At 46.9% G+C, this 16,426-nt stretch overlaps 1 protein-coding gene across 6 annotated transcripts; it reads right to left on the bottom strand.

Annotated features, from left to right (window-relative positions):
- Positions 1-985: 985 nt before the first annotated feature.
- On the bottom strand, positions 986-14,629 carry LOC119319199 (WAT1-related protein At3g30340-like). Of its 6 annotated transcripts, none has more exons than XM_037593689.1 (9): positions 13,703-14,629; positions 13,089-13,168; positions 6,809-6,884; positions 5,865-6,051; positions 5,501-5,563; positions 5,240-5,356; positions 4,762-5,167; positions 4,235-4,386; positions 2,578-2,737 (listed from the first exon to the last, which is right to left on the bottom strand). In XM_037593689.1, the coding sequence occupies exons 4-9, from the start codon at positions 6,044-6,046 to the stop codon at positions 2,722-2,724; spliced, it is 936 nt and encodes a 311-aa protein (XP_037449586.1). In that variant the 5' UTR covers positions 6,047-6,051; positions 6,809-6,884; positions 13,089-13,168; positions 13,703-14,629; the 3' UTR covers positions 2,578-2,721. The 6 variants fall into 6 exon arrangements, with proteins under 6 accessions (XP_037449585.1, XP_037449584.1, XP_037449586.1 ...); XM_037593684.1 differs by lacking the exon at positions 2,578-2,737 and adding an exon at positions 3,364-3,784 and having other exon boundaries at positions 13,703-14,616; XM_037593685.1 differs by lacking the exons at positions 2,578-2,737; positions 6,809-6,884 and adding an exon at positions 3,364-3,784 and having other exon boundaries at positions 13,703-14,616.
- Positions 14,630-16,426: the final 1,797 nt, after the last annotated feature.

The raw sequence follows: 16,426 nt of genomic DNA, 5'->3' as shown, positions 1-16,426 counted from the left end.
AATTTGGGAGCCACCTATCTCTCTGCTAATCCAGTTTTTCATGGAAGGACTAAACATATTGAAATTGATTTTGATTTTGTGTGAGAAAGAGTGGCAGAGAAGAAGTTGGACATAAGGTTCATTCCATCCAAGAATCAAGTGGCAGATGGGTTCACTAAAGCCTTGCCGGTTAAGCTCTTTGAAGAGTTCAAGAGAAATCTCAACATAGGATAGTTTAGATTAAGGGAGGGTGTTAGAGTTTGAGTAGTAGTTGTAGTCTCAACTATCTCTTTCTTCCTCTCCCGATTCTTATCCTTCTTGTAATCAAACATGATTCTTAATCCTTCTCTTGTACCTCCCGTCAAGGTGTTTTGCCAACATATAAATAAACAACCGCGGCTCTCCTCCAGGAGAGTAGGAACGCTTCAATCAAATCTAATATGAGCCACTTAGATGTGCAATAACTAGGAATATTATTATGTGTTCCACTACTACAATCCAAGGACACAATATGTCCATATACATAAGAGGAAAAAGTGTACTTTGACTGTGATGGCTAGTTAGCTACGTCAGCCGCACCAGAATTGCATAGCTCAGCCTCAACCCGCCAGCACAAGCACAATATGCTATTTACCTACGGTAGAATATGTTTCTTATTCATTTTTTATTTATAAGAAAGAATATATTCTTATTGCTCTTGTAGAAGAAATATAACGGTACATAAAGTAGTTATTACTTTGCTGTCTTTGCCAAGAAATCATAGGCAAAACAAGATCGCCGAGAATTTTTCGATGAAATGCAAACGAAATTGCAAGGCATCGGTACTAGGAAAAAAAATGTCCAAAATTACAAAGTTCTTGAGAAGGAAGAAGTGCCATTCGACCCGTGATCGCATATAATTTTCCCATATGCAGCTACCAAAGAGCATTGGCAGCTGTATGCTAAATGAGATCTCTGCTCATTTACTAAATCCCACTATTTCAGTAGCTTGGACATATGTCAACAGTACCAGCTAGGAACAACCTTATATATAACATATATATAGGTAGCTGCATCCAGCAGTTAAGTAAAATGGGAAGAAAAACTACATATATGTGTTGCATTGCAGTAATAAAATCCAAGGGTGTAATCTCCAGTCTCACGGCTTGTCATCAGCTGGTTCGTCGACTTGCTTGTCAGTGGTAGTGGTACAAGATACAGATGCTTCATCCCTCTTCTTTCCCCACAGCAAAAGATAGAGCCCCAGTATCATCAGTACAGATCCTAGCACGCTGTACATGCACGCCGATGTAACGATAATCAACACGCATAAATATGTATAAATTTTCATTACAACTCGATTGCGGAAACAATTAACTTTGTTTATCTCCAGCAGCAACAGCAATTCAGTTGGCAACAATGTATACATGAAACTTCGGCAATGACAATGATCATCACAAAAGGACAGGGAGGCATGAAACTGAGAAGAAGTATATATGTATTACCTTCCAAGGTAGATTTGTTCATGGAGGAAGAAGAAATCAATGATGGCTACCATAATCTGCATCATGGGGATGAAGGCTGCGGTGAAGACCGGGCCCTTCTTCTCCACGCACCACGTCATTATCAGGTACCCGGCTCCAGATCCGACTATCCCCTGCACATGTAATAATTTCATTGTATGATTAACAATATGTTAAGTACTTAATATCTATTATTATTTTCACCACCACGTACTTTGGGTTTCAGTTGTTCAAGTTGGTCAAAGTAGCTGGCGTGTATTGATTGCATATATAGACTAGTGTTAGCTGCAAGATAATTAAAGCAATGGCTTTTATAAGTAGTTGCCCCTTTTGGATAAGTGGTTCCTGTTTTCTTCTCTTTGTGAAGGTGGTACGTACAAGTCAAGGAGATGAAGAAGATGATGGTGATGTTTAACTTACTGCATACAAGACGGTAACGATCTCCAGCTTGCTGGTCAGCATCCAGAGCGACACGTGTCTCTCCATCGCCAAGGTGACCGCCCCGCCCTGCAGAGTGCTGATGAAGAACATGATGGCAGTATTCGAGTAGATGACCGGGTACTTCTTGGTCAGCTTTGTCTGCAGTAGCAGCCAGAAGGAGAAGCACAGGCAGTTGAACAGCAACGCGATGGTGCCCAGCATCCAGCTCCTGTTGCCACTGCTGTCAGAGGGTGCTGCATGGTGAGCAGCTGGGCTAGGTGCAGAAGTGGCGGCCTGGTGCGTCAGCGGCACACCCTTGTAGAGACTCAGCAGCAGCAAGCCGGCCAGCGACGTGAGCGTTCCGGTGATCTTCGCAGCTCCCGCCATGCTCTTCAACTTCAGCGGCTCCATCCTCATCACGACGGCGATGAGGAAGGTGAGCACAGGAGAGAGGTTGATGAAGGTTATAGCAAAGGTGGCGGTGGTGTACTGCAGGCCATAGAAGAAGGTGTACTGCGAGAGCGCCGCGCCAAACACGGCGCTGAAGAAGAGGTACGCCAGGATCTCCAATGTGAGCTTGGGCCTCGTGTTCCTGCAGGAATGTCGTGGCGCTATGCAGTTTCAGTCACCCAGGGAATGAATGCAGATTGTATGTACAAGGATGCATACCGTTCTTTGAAAAAGGCTATTGGAGCAAGGAAGATGGTGGCGACCAGCTGCCGGAGGGTGACGAGGACCAGGCGGTTCAGCCCTTGCTCCAGAGCCTTCTTCACCAGCGCCGTCATCACAGCAGAGATGAGGTCGAAGGCCAGCATTCCCATCACCGGCTTCCACTCCTGCACCCACATTGTAAGATTGCCGCTACAAGATGACTGATACGCTCATTAACTGTCTGATGATTATATATAGCCCTGCAATGCTACTCACTGACCAAAAGTGACGGCCGTCATTCATGCAAGGGGGGCAAAAAAGTAAATGCTAATATGCTATCAACATAATAAATTATTTCCTTTGCTTCTCTTGTGACAACTTACTCGTACTACTGAAGATTTTTAATAATAATCTATAAAATGGCATATCAGTAGACAGTAGGAATCAAATTGGTAGTGCAAACGTGAAAGTAAAATATATGTCCTGATTCAGCCCCTTACCTTTTCTGGTGCCCCGACCAAAATTACATAAGATGCCAAGAAAGTGGAGAAAGGACGGAAGCACTGAGACTGCAGAAACTCCTTTTTATGTATGTGGACTAGTCGCCTCACTTCCTAACATAAAGAAAACTTCCAAAAGAACCTAATACTTGCCATTAGTAAAAAAGGTGACCTGGTATATGTCAACCAGCAATGCTATCCTTGAGTCAGCAATACTATGACAAGATGCAGTGAATTGCTCAACTCAAACACCACTACTGACCATTCACCTTTGTGCTTGTTAGTGTGATTTTACTCCTGCGCAACTGTCATTTTCAATGACAAATTAAGGCTAGTTTTTGCATTCCAATGAAGGCGGTAAAACCCACCAACGAGTGTTTTCTGTAATCATTTGGTACACTGTTGAATACCAGGCAAGGAAGGCAACCTCACCAGGCACCACACTACCAGAAAGTAAAGTGCACAATGAGCACAAATATGACACTGACTTATTCAAAGTTGTAGCAACGTACATAGAGCATGGGCCAGGGCAGATAGATGGAACATTTATGGTCATTCTTGACATTCCCACTAACTACTAGGAATGCCCTTTCAATACTTCACAAATTTTCCTGTGTCTCCTTATCTTCTTCCAGTCCTTTCTCTGATAAAATGGCAGCTGACGATGCTTCCTTGCTCTTCCCCCAGAGCAGAAGATAGAGGCCTCCAATGACAAGAGCAGCACCTACCACACTTCAAGGACAAAAAGAGAAACAAAAGTGTGACTTTCTGTTGTTTTGCCGAAGTTCTATGTCTTAAAGCAAAGTTGTTGTTTGGCCGATAGTTCTGTACGCAACTTTGCAATATGTCAATTGTTAGTCCGTTGCTGAGAGTCGATGTTGATAGGTATTTTTACACTTGCAACATTTATGAAACATGTCAATTCTTAGTCCTTGTAGGTGATAAGTCATAGTACAAGTGTACAACGATATCTGGATCAGAATTTTATTTCAGAGATTTTTTCTATCTAATTAGGACACATGATCTGTACTAGTCTACTAGACTTTGAGAAAGTAAATAGCTAACTTAACAAGCATGATATTTCACATGATGTGCTACTGAACAACTAAATAGAGTTTATACTTATTTTGCACATTTCTCTGTCATGCAGTTTCTCTCCTAAACTTTAGTAAAGGCCAATACCTTCCCACGTAAAGCTGTTCATGAAGGACGAGGAGATCAAGGACTCCAGCAATGATCTGAATGAGAGGCAAGAAGCCTGCAGTGAACACCGGCCCTCTCTTCTCGATGCACCAGGTCATCAGCACATATCCTATCCCCGATACTCCCACTCCCTGTAAAGCAAAAATGCAAAGTTTCAGTGTACTTACGCTGAACCTGAACCATTCTTTGTGTCGAAAATTCCTGTTCTAACTGAATTTACAATTTTTTGCCCCAGATCATGGCATGTGTCTAACTCGTGGGGCCATGTGTTCATAACTATCAGAGCCATGAAGAATTGTGAAGTCTCCTTACATTACCAAATCCAACCCCAAACATATAGGATAATATAAGCAAGACTGCTAGACTGTTAAACCATTTTGTCCGACAAGTGGGATCAAATAGCTATACTCGAAAAAGAAAAGATTACTTGGTGGTCTTTTTATAGATAACAGAAGATTTTATTGATTCTTTACAGGTTGGTGGTATCTGAGCCATATCTTACGTACCGCGAAAAGAACGGTTGCAATCTGTATACTTCCTCGGAGCAGCCAAACTGAGAGGTGCCTTTGGGTGGTGACTGCCAGTGCCCCTGCTTGCAGTGAGCTGATCAAGGCCATGAATGCAGTGCTGGAGATGACTGCAGGGTACTTCTTGGTGAGCTTCCCTTGCAGCAGCATCCATAATGAGAACGTGATGCAGTTCAGCAGCAGCAACGCCGAGCCCAGCAACCATCTTCCCTTGCTGCCACTGTTGCCCGTTGTGCTATTTTCACCGTGTTCTTGGGTCGAAGATGCTGTGTGAGTCAGGGCAGCACCCTTGTACAGGCTCAGCAGTATCGCACCACTGACAGACGCTAGTGTTCCTGCGATCTTCGCCAGACCCGCCTTGCTCCTCACATCTACTGTTTCCGACCTGTGTAACTAGTTTCAGTCTGGATGAACAGTTTGTGACTTGAAGCAATATGTCAATTATTAAGAAACTGACCGAAGAGGGACGGCGATCAGGAAGGTGAAGATTGGGGTCATATTGGAGACAGTTGCAGCCAGTGTTGCAGTGGTGTAGCTCAAGCCCAAGAAGAACAGATACTGAGCGAATAGTGCCCTGTATACAGTTATACACACATTCAGACAAAAAAAAAGGAAAACACTATTAATTTACAGCACTCTTTTGAATTGTCTCCTCCATTGAACCTAGACAGAAGTACCATTACCCAATTAGGATTCTCCAAAAGAACAAAAACATTACCCAAGTAGAGCACTCATGAACAAGTAGGCAAAGATCTCCTTTGTGAATCTTGGTCTTGCATTCCTGAAATCAACTACAAATAATTAGGAGAAATTTTCAGCGGCAATTTTCTAGATACGGAAATATACAGTAGTATACAACAACAAAACATTTAGAAAACCAAGGAAGAGATACTTCTCAAGGTTCTGAAAACATCATACAGTGCAACATCAGCTTAGCAGGAGCTTTTCAGATAAACATGCAGAGGACAGGATCATGCATGTAGCAGTAGCAGCATATCATCAGCATGAGTTTCCAGGTGCTAAACATCATACAAAAACAATTCAGCAACTGAACTCTGAAGACTAAGATCTTCTCCACAAACCTTTCTTTGAAGTAGGCAATCGGCGCCAGGAAAGCTGCGCCGACAAGCTGCCGAAGGGCGATAAGAACGACAGGGTTCAGGCCGTCATCGAGCGCTTTCTTCACCAGCACTGTCATCACCGCAAAGAGCGTGTCGAAGGCGATCATGGCCGCCACCGGCTTCAGCAGCTCAATCCACCCCATTGATTCTGCACAAACCAGAGAGGTATCTTGTCACTGGTCTTAGGTGGTGGGCTCTAACTATCCAGGCAGCAGACTTGATCCTATCTGTCCTGTAGTATACATAATATATACTACATGTGAGAGCATTATCAGGTGCATGTGGGACAATTCCTATGCATGTAGTGATGTGAGAGAGCATTATCAGGTGCCTTGTCACTAGCTTTATATGTGAGAGAGCAATGCTAATTCTACTACTAATGTTAATGCCAAGCATTGGTAACTGGAGCAGGCAGGGGGGATACATAAAGGCAAGGTGAGTGGAGGAATGGTACAAAGTGCATGCATGACTACTGGTTTAGAGGGTGCCTGGAATAAACAAGGAATAGTTGAGGGCACTAGATGCTGGGTGCCTACATACAGGGTCACTGCACTGCAGTCAGATCACCTACTAGCTTTATGTGTGTGGCAGAGGAATCACTGTGGTCTGTGGATGAGGAACGGTGAGCAGAGTTGGCGTGTTGAGGAAGAACGTCACTACCAGTTTGTATGTTCCAAAATACATGGCATCAAGTCGAAGAGCTGCAGATTGCTAACTAGAACACAACTACCAAGAGGAGAAGACGTGTCGCAACGCAGGTAGATTAGACTCTGAACATACAGATAGGCCTTTTCGAACATAAGCATACAAGGGTTCTCAAAAGCAGGGCAGAGGAGCACCTAACATCCTAATCCAGTAGTACCCAACAAACTTATGACTGGCTCAAAACAAAAGTTCGCACATACTCTAAGATAGGCTGTGCGAGGAAAGTTCTCTGATCTAAAGACCTTCCCAATATCCCCTGTTCCTCACATGGCGTCCCTGTTTCAAGCAAAAGAGAACAAGGATCAGGATGGGCGTAATTGAGCACGAACAAGGGTCTGGATAGATTTTAAAAAGTGGTTTTACAAACGGAAGTCCAACGCAGGCAACACTATGCAGCACCCAAAAGCAAAAATAATAGAACAGTTCATGCAGAACATATATATATAATAAATGCCTTGATATCCCTCCAAACATACAAACTGGTCTTAGAGGGTCCCTCACCCAGGTACCTTACTTTTTGTCAGATTGGATTTATTATACACTACTTGTCATATAAGAGGAAAATCTTCACTCACACATATCTGAATGAGAAAGCATTCATAACCACGAGCATACGAATCATGTGAGAGGCAGTATGCTGAAAAGGATGCATAACCATGAGCATACGATTCATGCGATAGGCGGCGTGCTTCAGCATACTGCCATGAAACATTGATTCCGTTATACAACAGCATTCTGAAAATACAAATGATTGACACTCTAAGGTATATTAGCTTAAGGGGCCCAGTTCAAAGGCCGATTCCCCCACCATGCTCCACAGCTTGCCGATCATACACTCATGCACAGGGGACACCCCTATTATGAATGTTTCTCGTCAAATAAAAAAATTATATTGAAACAACACAAAACAAACTGTTAGGAATAAGCAACTTGTATTCCCATGAGGCCATAGGCCGATATATATATACATGTACAGGTGTGGAACATATGCAGGAAACCCCTCATACAACGGGATAAATACAAAGGGGTACATGACTTATATTATAACTCTAACACCCCCCCTCAAACTCATGGTGGAAGAACAACACTGAGTTTGGAGAGATAAAAGCCATGTTGTGCTCTAGTCTGAGCCTTCGTCAGGAAATCCGCCAACTGTAACTCGGAAGGCACATACTGAAGAGCAATAACCTGATCTTGCACAGCAGCGCGCACATAGAAAGCATCAACACCAATATGCTTGGTGAGCTCATGCTTCACAGGATCGCGTGCAATGCTGATAGCACCTGTACTGTCAGATAAAAGCAGAGTCGGTGTAGTGACAGAAACACCAAAATCCTGAAGTAACCACCGTAACCAAGTCACCTCTGCCGTCAAAAGAGCCATTGCTCGCAACTCAGCCTCGGCACTCGAACGGGAAACTGCAAGCTGTTTCTTCATCTTCCAGGCAATGAGAGAACCACCAAGAAAAACACAGTAAGCAGAAAGTGAACGGCGATCGGAAGGATCACTGGCCCATGTAGCATCCGAATAGGCCTGGAGCTGTAAAGAACTGGAGCGAGGAAAGAATAGACGGTGAGAGATCGTGCCTCGAAGATATCGAAGAACACGAAGGAGATGACTATAGTGAACCGAGGTGGGGGCAGAGACAAACTGACTCAGAATATGAACCGGATAAGAGATGTCCGGACGAGTGACAGCTAGATAGACAAGACTGCCAACAAGATGACGATAACGCGTCGGGTCAGGGAGAGGATCACCATCAGTAGCACGGAGGTGAACATTGAGCTCCATAGGAGTCTCAACAACGCGCTCGTCAGTAAGAGCAGCACGAGCAAGAAGATCCTGGATATACTTTTCCTGGGATATAAAAAAGCCATCAGAGGTAGAAGAGACTTCAATCCCAAGAAAGTAGCGAAGAGGTCCAAGATCAGACATAAGAAACTGCTCACTAAGACGGGCCTTTACAAAGGCAATATACTCGGGGTCATCCCCTGTGATGATCATGTCATCAACATAAAGAAGAAGAAGAGTCCGACCACGAGGAGAAAGATGAATAAACAATGCTGGATCATGAGCACTTGCTAAAAAACCAGCAGCAGTGATCACAGAGGCAAAACGCTCAAACCAGGCGCGGGGGGCTTGCTTAAGGCCATAGAGAGAGCGACGAAGACGACATACCATGCCATCAGGAACAGAATACCCAGGTGGTGGCTGCATGTACACCTCCTCACGCAGCTCACCATTAAGAAAGGCATTCTTAACATCAAGCTGAGATATAGACCAGTGGCGTGCAGAGGCAACAGCAAGAAGTGTACGAATAGTGGTCATATGAGCCACAGGAGCAAAAGTCTCGTCATAATCACGACCATGCTCCTGCTGAAAACCACAAGCCACAAGACGAGCTTTGTGACGCTCAAGAGAACCATCGGAGCGAGTCTTAACCTTGTAGACCCACTTACAAGTGATCGAACGGACTTCGGGAGGAAGAGAAACAAGATCCCAGGTACCAGTGCGTTCAAGAGCAGCAATCTCCTCTGCCATCGCAAACTGCCATTCAGGATGAACAACAGCCTGACGGTAAGAAGTCGGCTCAAGAACAGCAGCACCAGCGGTCGGAAATCCAAAGCGATCAACAGGCGGACGAGGACGAGAACGCAAGCCATAAGTAGGTTGAGAGGAAGATGACGACCCAGCCACAGAGGCATCAACTGGTTGGGGACGACGAGTGTAATGCTGAGGAAAAGATGGAATAATAGAAGGAGGAATCGGCAAGGTAGAATCAGGGGGTGGCGACGAAGAAGTCACCGGAGATGAAGGTGTAGAATCCGGTGACAGGCTGGGAGAGGAGACCGGGGAGGAAGTCACCGGAGATGACGGTGGAGAACCCGATGACATGCTAGGCGAGGAGACCGGGGAGGATGGTGGCTGCAAATCAACTAGATGTGGAGAAGGAGAGGAAGTGGAACGGAGAGGTACAGTCTCGGCGGGGGTGATAGGTGAGTCAGGAAAAGTGAGGAAAGAGATATCCTGCACTGAAAAAGTCGAGGAAGATGGGCGTGGGTAGAAGGGACGAGACTCTTCAAAAGTCACATCTCGAGAGATACGCATCCGACGACCAATAGGATCCCAACAACGATAGCCCTTATGCTCATCACTGTAGCCTAAGAAGACGCACTCAACAGACTGAGCGGTCAGTTTGGTGCGTTCGCGAGGGGCAAGAAGAACATAGCAAACACAACCAAACAAGCGAAGCATCGAATAATCGGGAGAACGATCAAAAAGTCACTCGAAAGGAACACCACCCTGTAGAGCAGCAGAAGGCTGTATGTTGATAAGATAGGTGGATGTGGAGACGGCCTCAGCCCAAAAATGAGGCAGGAGAGAGGCAGCAATCATCAATGCACGAGCCGTCTCAAGAAGATGTCGATGCTTTCGCTCAGCCACACCATTCTGAGCATGAGCACCAGGACAAGAGAATTGAGAGAGAGTCCCGTGCTCAGCAAGAACACCACGCAACATCTTAGAGATATACTCGCCAGCGGAGTCAGCACGAAAAACACGAATGGGTGAAGAGAACTGAGTATGAACCATGGCAGCAAAACGCTTATAAATAGACAACACCTCAGAACGAGAAGTCATGAAATAAAGCCATGTGCAACGAGAGAAATCATCTATGAAAATAATATAGTATTTATGACCACCTTTCGAAGCGAAAGGGGCCGGACCCCATACATCAGAATGGACTAAATCGAAAGGACACTTAGACACTGACTCACTATGTGAATATGGTAACTGAATCTGCTTGCCAAGATGACAACCCTGACACTCTAAAGAGACATCTCCTGAGACAGACCCCAGAAGGCCTCGACGAACTAAAGAAGACAACCGAGAACCACACAGATGACCAAGTCGATGATGCCACTGCTGGAAGGAACCAGTGACGGAGGCGACAGAAGCGGAAGAACTGGCAATGGTGGTGGCAGCAGAAGGAACATGAAGCCAGTCCAACTCCCAAAGACCCTGAGAATCACGGCGGCGAGGGCCAGCCCCAACCAGAGCTTGCGTGTGACGGTCCTGGACAGAACAAGAGTCAACGTCGAGGATGACACGACAACCAGAATCCGTAAGTTGACCAGCAGAAAACAAATTCATGGTAAGTCGAGGAACATGAGCAACATCAGGAACAGAATAAGAAGTAGTAGTAAGATTGCCTCTACTAGCAACAGAAAGTGGAGTACCATCAGCAGTGAAGACATGAAGAGGAGAATCCAGTGATCGAAGAGAGGACAAAGTGGAAGAATGAGAAGACATATGAAAAGAAGCTCCAGAGTCCAGAACCCATGGGGAGGTACCTGACTGTGTAGAGGGTGATTGCTCAGTGCGGGAAGCATCAGTCACAGAACCGGCAGTACCCATCAAGGAAGAACCTGAAGCCGCGAGCAGACGCTTAAGTCGCAGAATATCCTGCTCAGTCAAAGCAATGGCTGAAGCTGTCGAGGGAGATGACGAAGGCCCTGAAGATGATGATCGAGCCTTGCGCAGATGTTTCTTCTTCATGTAGCACTGAGACTCAAGATGACCATCATTGTTGCAATAGGCGCAATGTGGACGGGGGCGACCTGAGCCTCCAGAAGGAGTGGGCAAGAGCGGCGGAGCACTCAAGCGAGAAGGGGTCGATGGAGCAGGTGGCGTAGGAATGCGAGTAGCAAGCACAGAGGGAACCTCCAGCAAACCAGCACCACGTAAGCGAGTCTCCTCAGCACGAATCTCAGAAAGCGCCTCCATGAGAGAAATACGGCCACGAGCAAACAACTGAGCACGCCGGGGCTCAAACTCCTTACGGAGCCGAGACAGGAACTCATAGACGCGATGAAACTCCAAATTGGCCTGGACAGCCTGGCAACAGGAGCAGGTACGACACCCAGCACTACGGAGAGAATCAAGCTGGCGCCAGATAGCAGAACTCTGCGCATAGAAGTCATCAACAGTAGAGTCACCCTGCTGAAGAGCATGCTCCTGACGGATCACAGAGAGGTATAAGGCATCACCAGAGGGCTGATAGCGCTCTCGAAGACGGGTCCACATCTCAAAGACAGTAGAAAGACCCAGAAATTCAGAAGCAAACTGAGGCAGAACACTAGCAGTGAGAACAGCTGCAGCACGAGCATCATCATCAAGCCACTGGGTGTAAACAGACAGAGCACCATGATATGTCTGAAGAGCCTCCTCATAAGCCAAAACCCTCTCATCATAAGCACGATCAGCAGCCTCATCAGCAACCTTAGCTGCATCCTTGGCGGCCTGATTAGCATCCGTAGGAAGAACCAATGGAGTTGGCGGAGTAGGGGCCACCGGAGGAACTGGACGTGGCGGACAGCAGACCTCGCCAGAAAGAACACCCCAAAGACGGATGCCACGCATGTGAATGCGCATGAAGCCAGTGAACTCGGTGTAGTTAGTACCATCAAAGATCAGCGGACAGCGAGGGACAGCAACATAGCCCGATGTAGCAGACATTGTTTTTTTTTGGATCCTTCGAGAGCGACCAGATCGGGAGCAGGCGCTGGCTGGGGACGGGAGCAGCGTCGAGCGGAAGATCGGGGCGCTGGCTGAGGACGGGAGCCCTGCGAGCGGCCGGCTGGATGCGGTCGTTATGCACGTCCTTCCCAGGACAAGCAGCGATGTAGTGCAGCGGCTGGATCTCAGCGATGCAGCGGCTGGATCTCAGCGATGGGGGACGGACGGAGAAGTCCTGCGATCGCTCGGGCTCGATCTGTAGTCAGCACGAAGAAGTCCGCCGGCTCGATCTGAGGGCTCGAGGCAGGCGAAGCAAGATAGGAGGGAGAGAAAAACGCAGCGGCGACGGAAACAGCGACGCCGGCAAGAAGAACACAGCGGCGCGGGGAGAGGATCAAGCACGAGTTGCGCGTGCTAAAAAAAACCTAAGCTCTAATACCATGTTAGGAATAAGCAACTTGTATTCCCATGAGGCCATAGGCCGATATATATATATACATGTACAGGTGTGGAACATATGCAGGAAACCCCTCATACAACGGGATAAATACAAAGGGGTACATGACTTATATTATAACTCTAACACAAACATCATCCTAGCGATCGAAGAACAATTAGTTCTACAGGCACACCTTCACAATGTAACACTGACATTCTGTCAAGTTTTTTTTTGGCTACACATGATCGCAGTCAGTGACTCAAATGTCTGCGATCAGAGGCAAAAAACTAAACCTCCTAGATTTTCCAATTATTTGAGATTCACTTGGTGTATCATGTGCACATGAGAGGCTCAAGGAATACAACAAAGAAACATCTGGTATGTTACTCAAAGGTATGCTCTTTGGAAATGTAAAGAAATAAACAGTTCAGAAATTAATCATATTCATGCACTACATCATTTTATAAATTAAGTAACCAAGCAACAAAAAATACACACGGTAAAAACATAAATTTTCACCTCACCTGGTCAACCAACATAGCACATTAGCGGATCTCACGTGCTCAGAGTTTCAGATCCAACCACGTCCAACCAACTCCCCTGCCTACAAGCAAAACAAGGCAAATAAACCAATGAAAATTAAGGAACGTTGCAGTTTTTGTGACAAGGCCACTAAATGAAGCCAAATCTATTGCCAAGTGGAAGAAAGAATGGCAATAATCCTTTAACATAGTTCATAGAAAATGCATCCATCCATAATTATTCAGAAGATAATTCGTACCAGCTATGTCCAATAGGTCCAACAAAAACATTGTCACAAAAATAGCATTACTTAGTGCTATTCAAATTTAATGAACTTATGATATAAGAGTAAAAACAAGCACGGAAACATAGTTTAGCAATGACCAGGCAGCAATAAATATAGTTATATTTCTGTTCTAGACATAATTTACCCTGGTAATAACATAAAGATTTACATTGGCAGTTTTCCAGAAGATCACCAGACTGATGAAAACCCAAACAACTCAAGTTATTCTTAAATATCTAGTCGGCCCTTAATCGCATACACATTAATACAGAAGTACATAGTGATAGTGTTTGGATGAATCATTTTGCACACAAGGTACAGATGTATTACCTGCAGTATAGAAGTTTCCGTAGGCATAATGGATGGTATTATCCCAGCCATTTCTTTCGGAAATTTGTCTGAACCGCATTGACTCAAGTAGGAGCACGAAGTCGCCAAAAAGCGTAGCCAGAACAACCACATTTGACATCAGCATCAGCACACAGCACCGCTGCGTGTGCCATATCCACAAACCCTCCCCCTCGGAGTTGCGGATCCCCGGTGGAAAAGGCACGCGGTGCTGCCAGCCCGTGAGGGGATCCCAGACGACGACCTCGCGCCGACACACATTGAGCATGCCAGCAAGGCCGTGGCGGTAGCCGAGGAATTGCCAGCGCCCATGAATGGTGCAGCTCCTGGGCACGGCGAAGCGCACCGGGGGGATGCGGTCGGGCTTCTTGTGCGGGAGAGGGACGAATTCGTGCCTCATGCCGTACTCCCACCTTGTCATGAAGCTGAGGAGCGAGCGCCTCCGGTGGTGCCGGGCGTCGGAGAGGATGCCGCGCCAGCGCTTGCAGCGGAGGGAGGCGCGGGGGAGGGCGGACGGCAGCGGAGGAGGATCTCCTGTAGGAGGTCCTCGTCCTCCAGCGGGAGCGCCGGCTCGGGCGAGGAATGGCGGCGCCGGCGGCGGCTCATCTGAGCAAAATCTGGAGCTTTCTCTTTCTGACAGTAGCTAAGGCCGCGGGGATCCCTGCGCGAAACTACGCCCAACGCCGCCTCTCTGCTCCTGGCGCGGCCTCCCCAAGCTCCACCGGCGCGGGCACCGGTGCGGTCGGCGCCGACGCGCTCCTCCGGGCGGCGGGATCGGCTCCGCGCGGGAGTTGGGGCAGAGGGCGGACGCGAGGCAGGCCGGGGGGAGGGGCAGAGGGAGCAGGCGCGTGGGGCGGTGGGAGGCCGTAGCGAAAGGCGGCCGGGCGCCGGTAAGGGCGAGGAGGGCGACCGCCGCCGGCGCCTCCGGGCAGCGGGGGACGGGTAAGGATTATCTTTTTTCTTTTTTCGCTTCCAATGTGTAAAGAATACTAATTCCACACAGGGGTAGAATGGTCTTTTCAGTTTGCGATTAGAGTGTCACCTTTTTTTTCAGGTTTCCCAATGTGTTTCTCAAATTATTCTTCTTTCATATGCATGGCACTCAGCTCCTACTATGGCACTTCCATCGATTTTGGATACTAACCGTGTTAAGTGGGACTTGGAAATACGTTTTTGCCCTTGGTGCATTTTGAGAGAACGTCGGTCTTTATTGATCAAGCAACAAAGTTACATAGAGTCTCCCGGATACACTCCGGAGCAGAATGGAAAATACAAAGACTCACAGAGTTCAAACTAGATCTAGCTAAAACATGAGCTAAAACATTACATTGCCGACGAACATGCTTGAAAGTCACAGAAGACAGAGCCCCACACGCCGTCTTGATATCAGCGATTATAGAACCCACAATGGAGCGATCTCGTGCAGAAGAGTGCAGCCTTTGCACCACCGAGAGACAATCGGATTGGAAAATCACATGCATATAGTTCTCTTGGAGAGCTAAATAAACTGCACGACGAAGAGCCATCGCCTCTACCACTTCCGGGGATGAAACATCCGGCAAGGGTTCTGAAGCAGCGACAACACACTGGCCCGAATGGTCTTGAATCACCACGCCAATAGCTGAGTAGCCCCGGTCCAAAGAAACAGCTGCGTCTGCGGTGGCGGAGACCAATGAGAGCTAGAAGCAGGGGTCTCACGTCTAGCATGAGTTTTGAACAGATGCTAGAAGATCAAATCAATGTAAGCACGCGCCCTCGCAGCCGTATGCTTCGGGAGAGGAGCAACAGGTTCATTACGAGCAGAATTCCGAGCCTTCCAAATGTGCCAAAGAGTGACAGTCAGAATAGAGACATCTCGATCAGAACCAAAGGATAGGAAATTGAAAAGCCATTGCTTTGGAGATGTAAAGGATGAACGATATAGCTTGATCCCAAAAACATTCTTAATCTCCTCCCAGATAGCACGGGCATGCCCACAAAAAAGCAAAGCATGCTCAATACCTTCCGATCTGCCACAGAAATAACAGTCAGTCCTCGTTGGCACCTGGCGGCGAAGAAGTTGCTCTCCCGAGGGTAGACAATTGTAAGCAAAATGCCAAAGCATCACTTTCATCTTATTTGGAGCCTTAATATTCCAAAGCTTCTTCCATAACTTTTCTTCCAAAGACCAACTGGAGTGTTGCCCCCCACCATTTCCACTCAGATCAGACAAGAATCGGTTCGTCCTTGCCATGTTATAAGCGGAACGGACAGTATATTCACCAAACCTAGTAAAAGGCCAGCGCACAAAATCTTGACCGCCCGTCAAGTTTATTGGAATTTTAAGAATAACATTGGCTACCTCCTCCGCAAAGAAAGCTCTCACAGTATCCACATTCCAACATCCACTATCCTCATCAATCAAGCAATGAACCTTGGCAGACTCTGGGATAGGGGATATGGGCCGAAGCAAAGCTGGAGGGGTAGAGGGGATCCAATTATCCTTCAGAATATGTGTGCTTCTTCCATCCCCAATACCCCATTGAACACCCTGCTTCAGTAGGTCTCGGCCGTGCAAAATGGCTCGCCAAGTTGCCGAGGCTGAGCGAGGAGCAACAGCATTCCAAAAATCACTGAACGGGAAATACCTTCCTTTCAATACCTGCGCACACAGCGACCCAGGATCAGTAAGCAATCACCAACCTTGTTTCCCCAACATGGCTTGAT

The sequence above is a fragment of the Triticum dicoccoides genome, chromosome 6A (assembly GCF_002162155.2).
Source record: "Triticum dicoccoides isolate Atlit2015 ecotype Zavitan chromosome 6A, WEW_v2.0, whole genome shotgun sequence".
Classification (NCBI taxonomy): domain Eukaryota; kingdom Viridiplantae; phylum Streptophyta; class Magnoliopsida; order Poales; family Poaceae; genus Triticum; species Triticum dicoccoides.
This window is presented reverse-complemented; position numbering and strand designations above follow the sequence as displayed.

What these genes read in the sequence shown, in the direction of transcription:
- LOC119319199 (XM_037593684.1), bottom strand. Translation starts at nt 6,046, where the DNA reads ATGGGGTGGATTGAGCTGCTGAAGCCGGTGGCGGCCATGATCGCCTTC. An exon ending in TTGCAACCGTTCTTTTCGCG is followed by an intron (nt 4,387 to 4,761) that starts GTACGTAAGATA and finishes TTTGCTTTACAG; the next exon opens with GGAGTGGGAGTATCGGGGAT. An exon ending in GAACAGCTTTACGTGGGAAG is followed by an intron (nt 3,785 to 4,234) that starts GTATTGGCCTTT and finishes TTGTCCTTGAAG; the next exon opens with TGTGGTAGGTGCTGCTCTTG.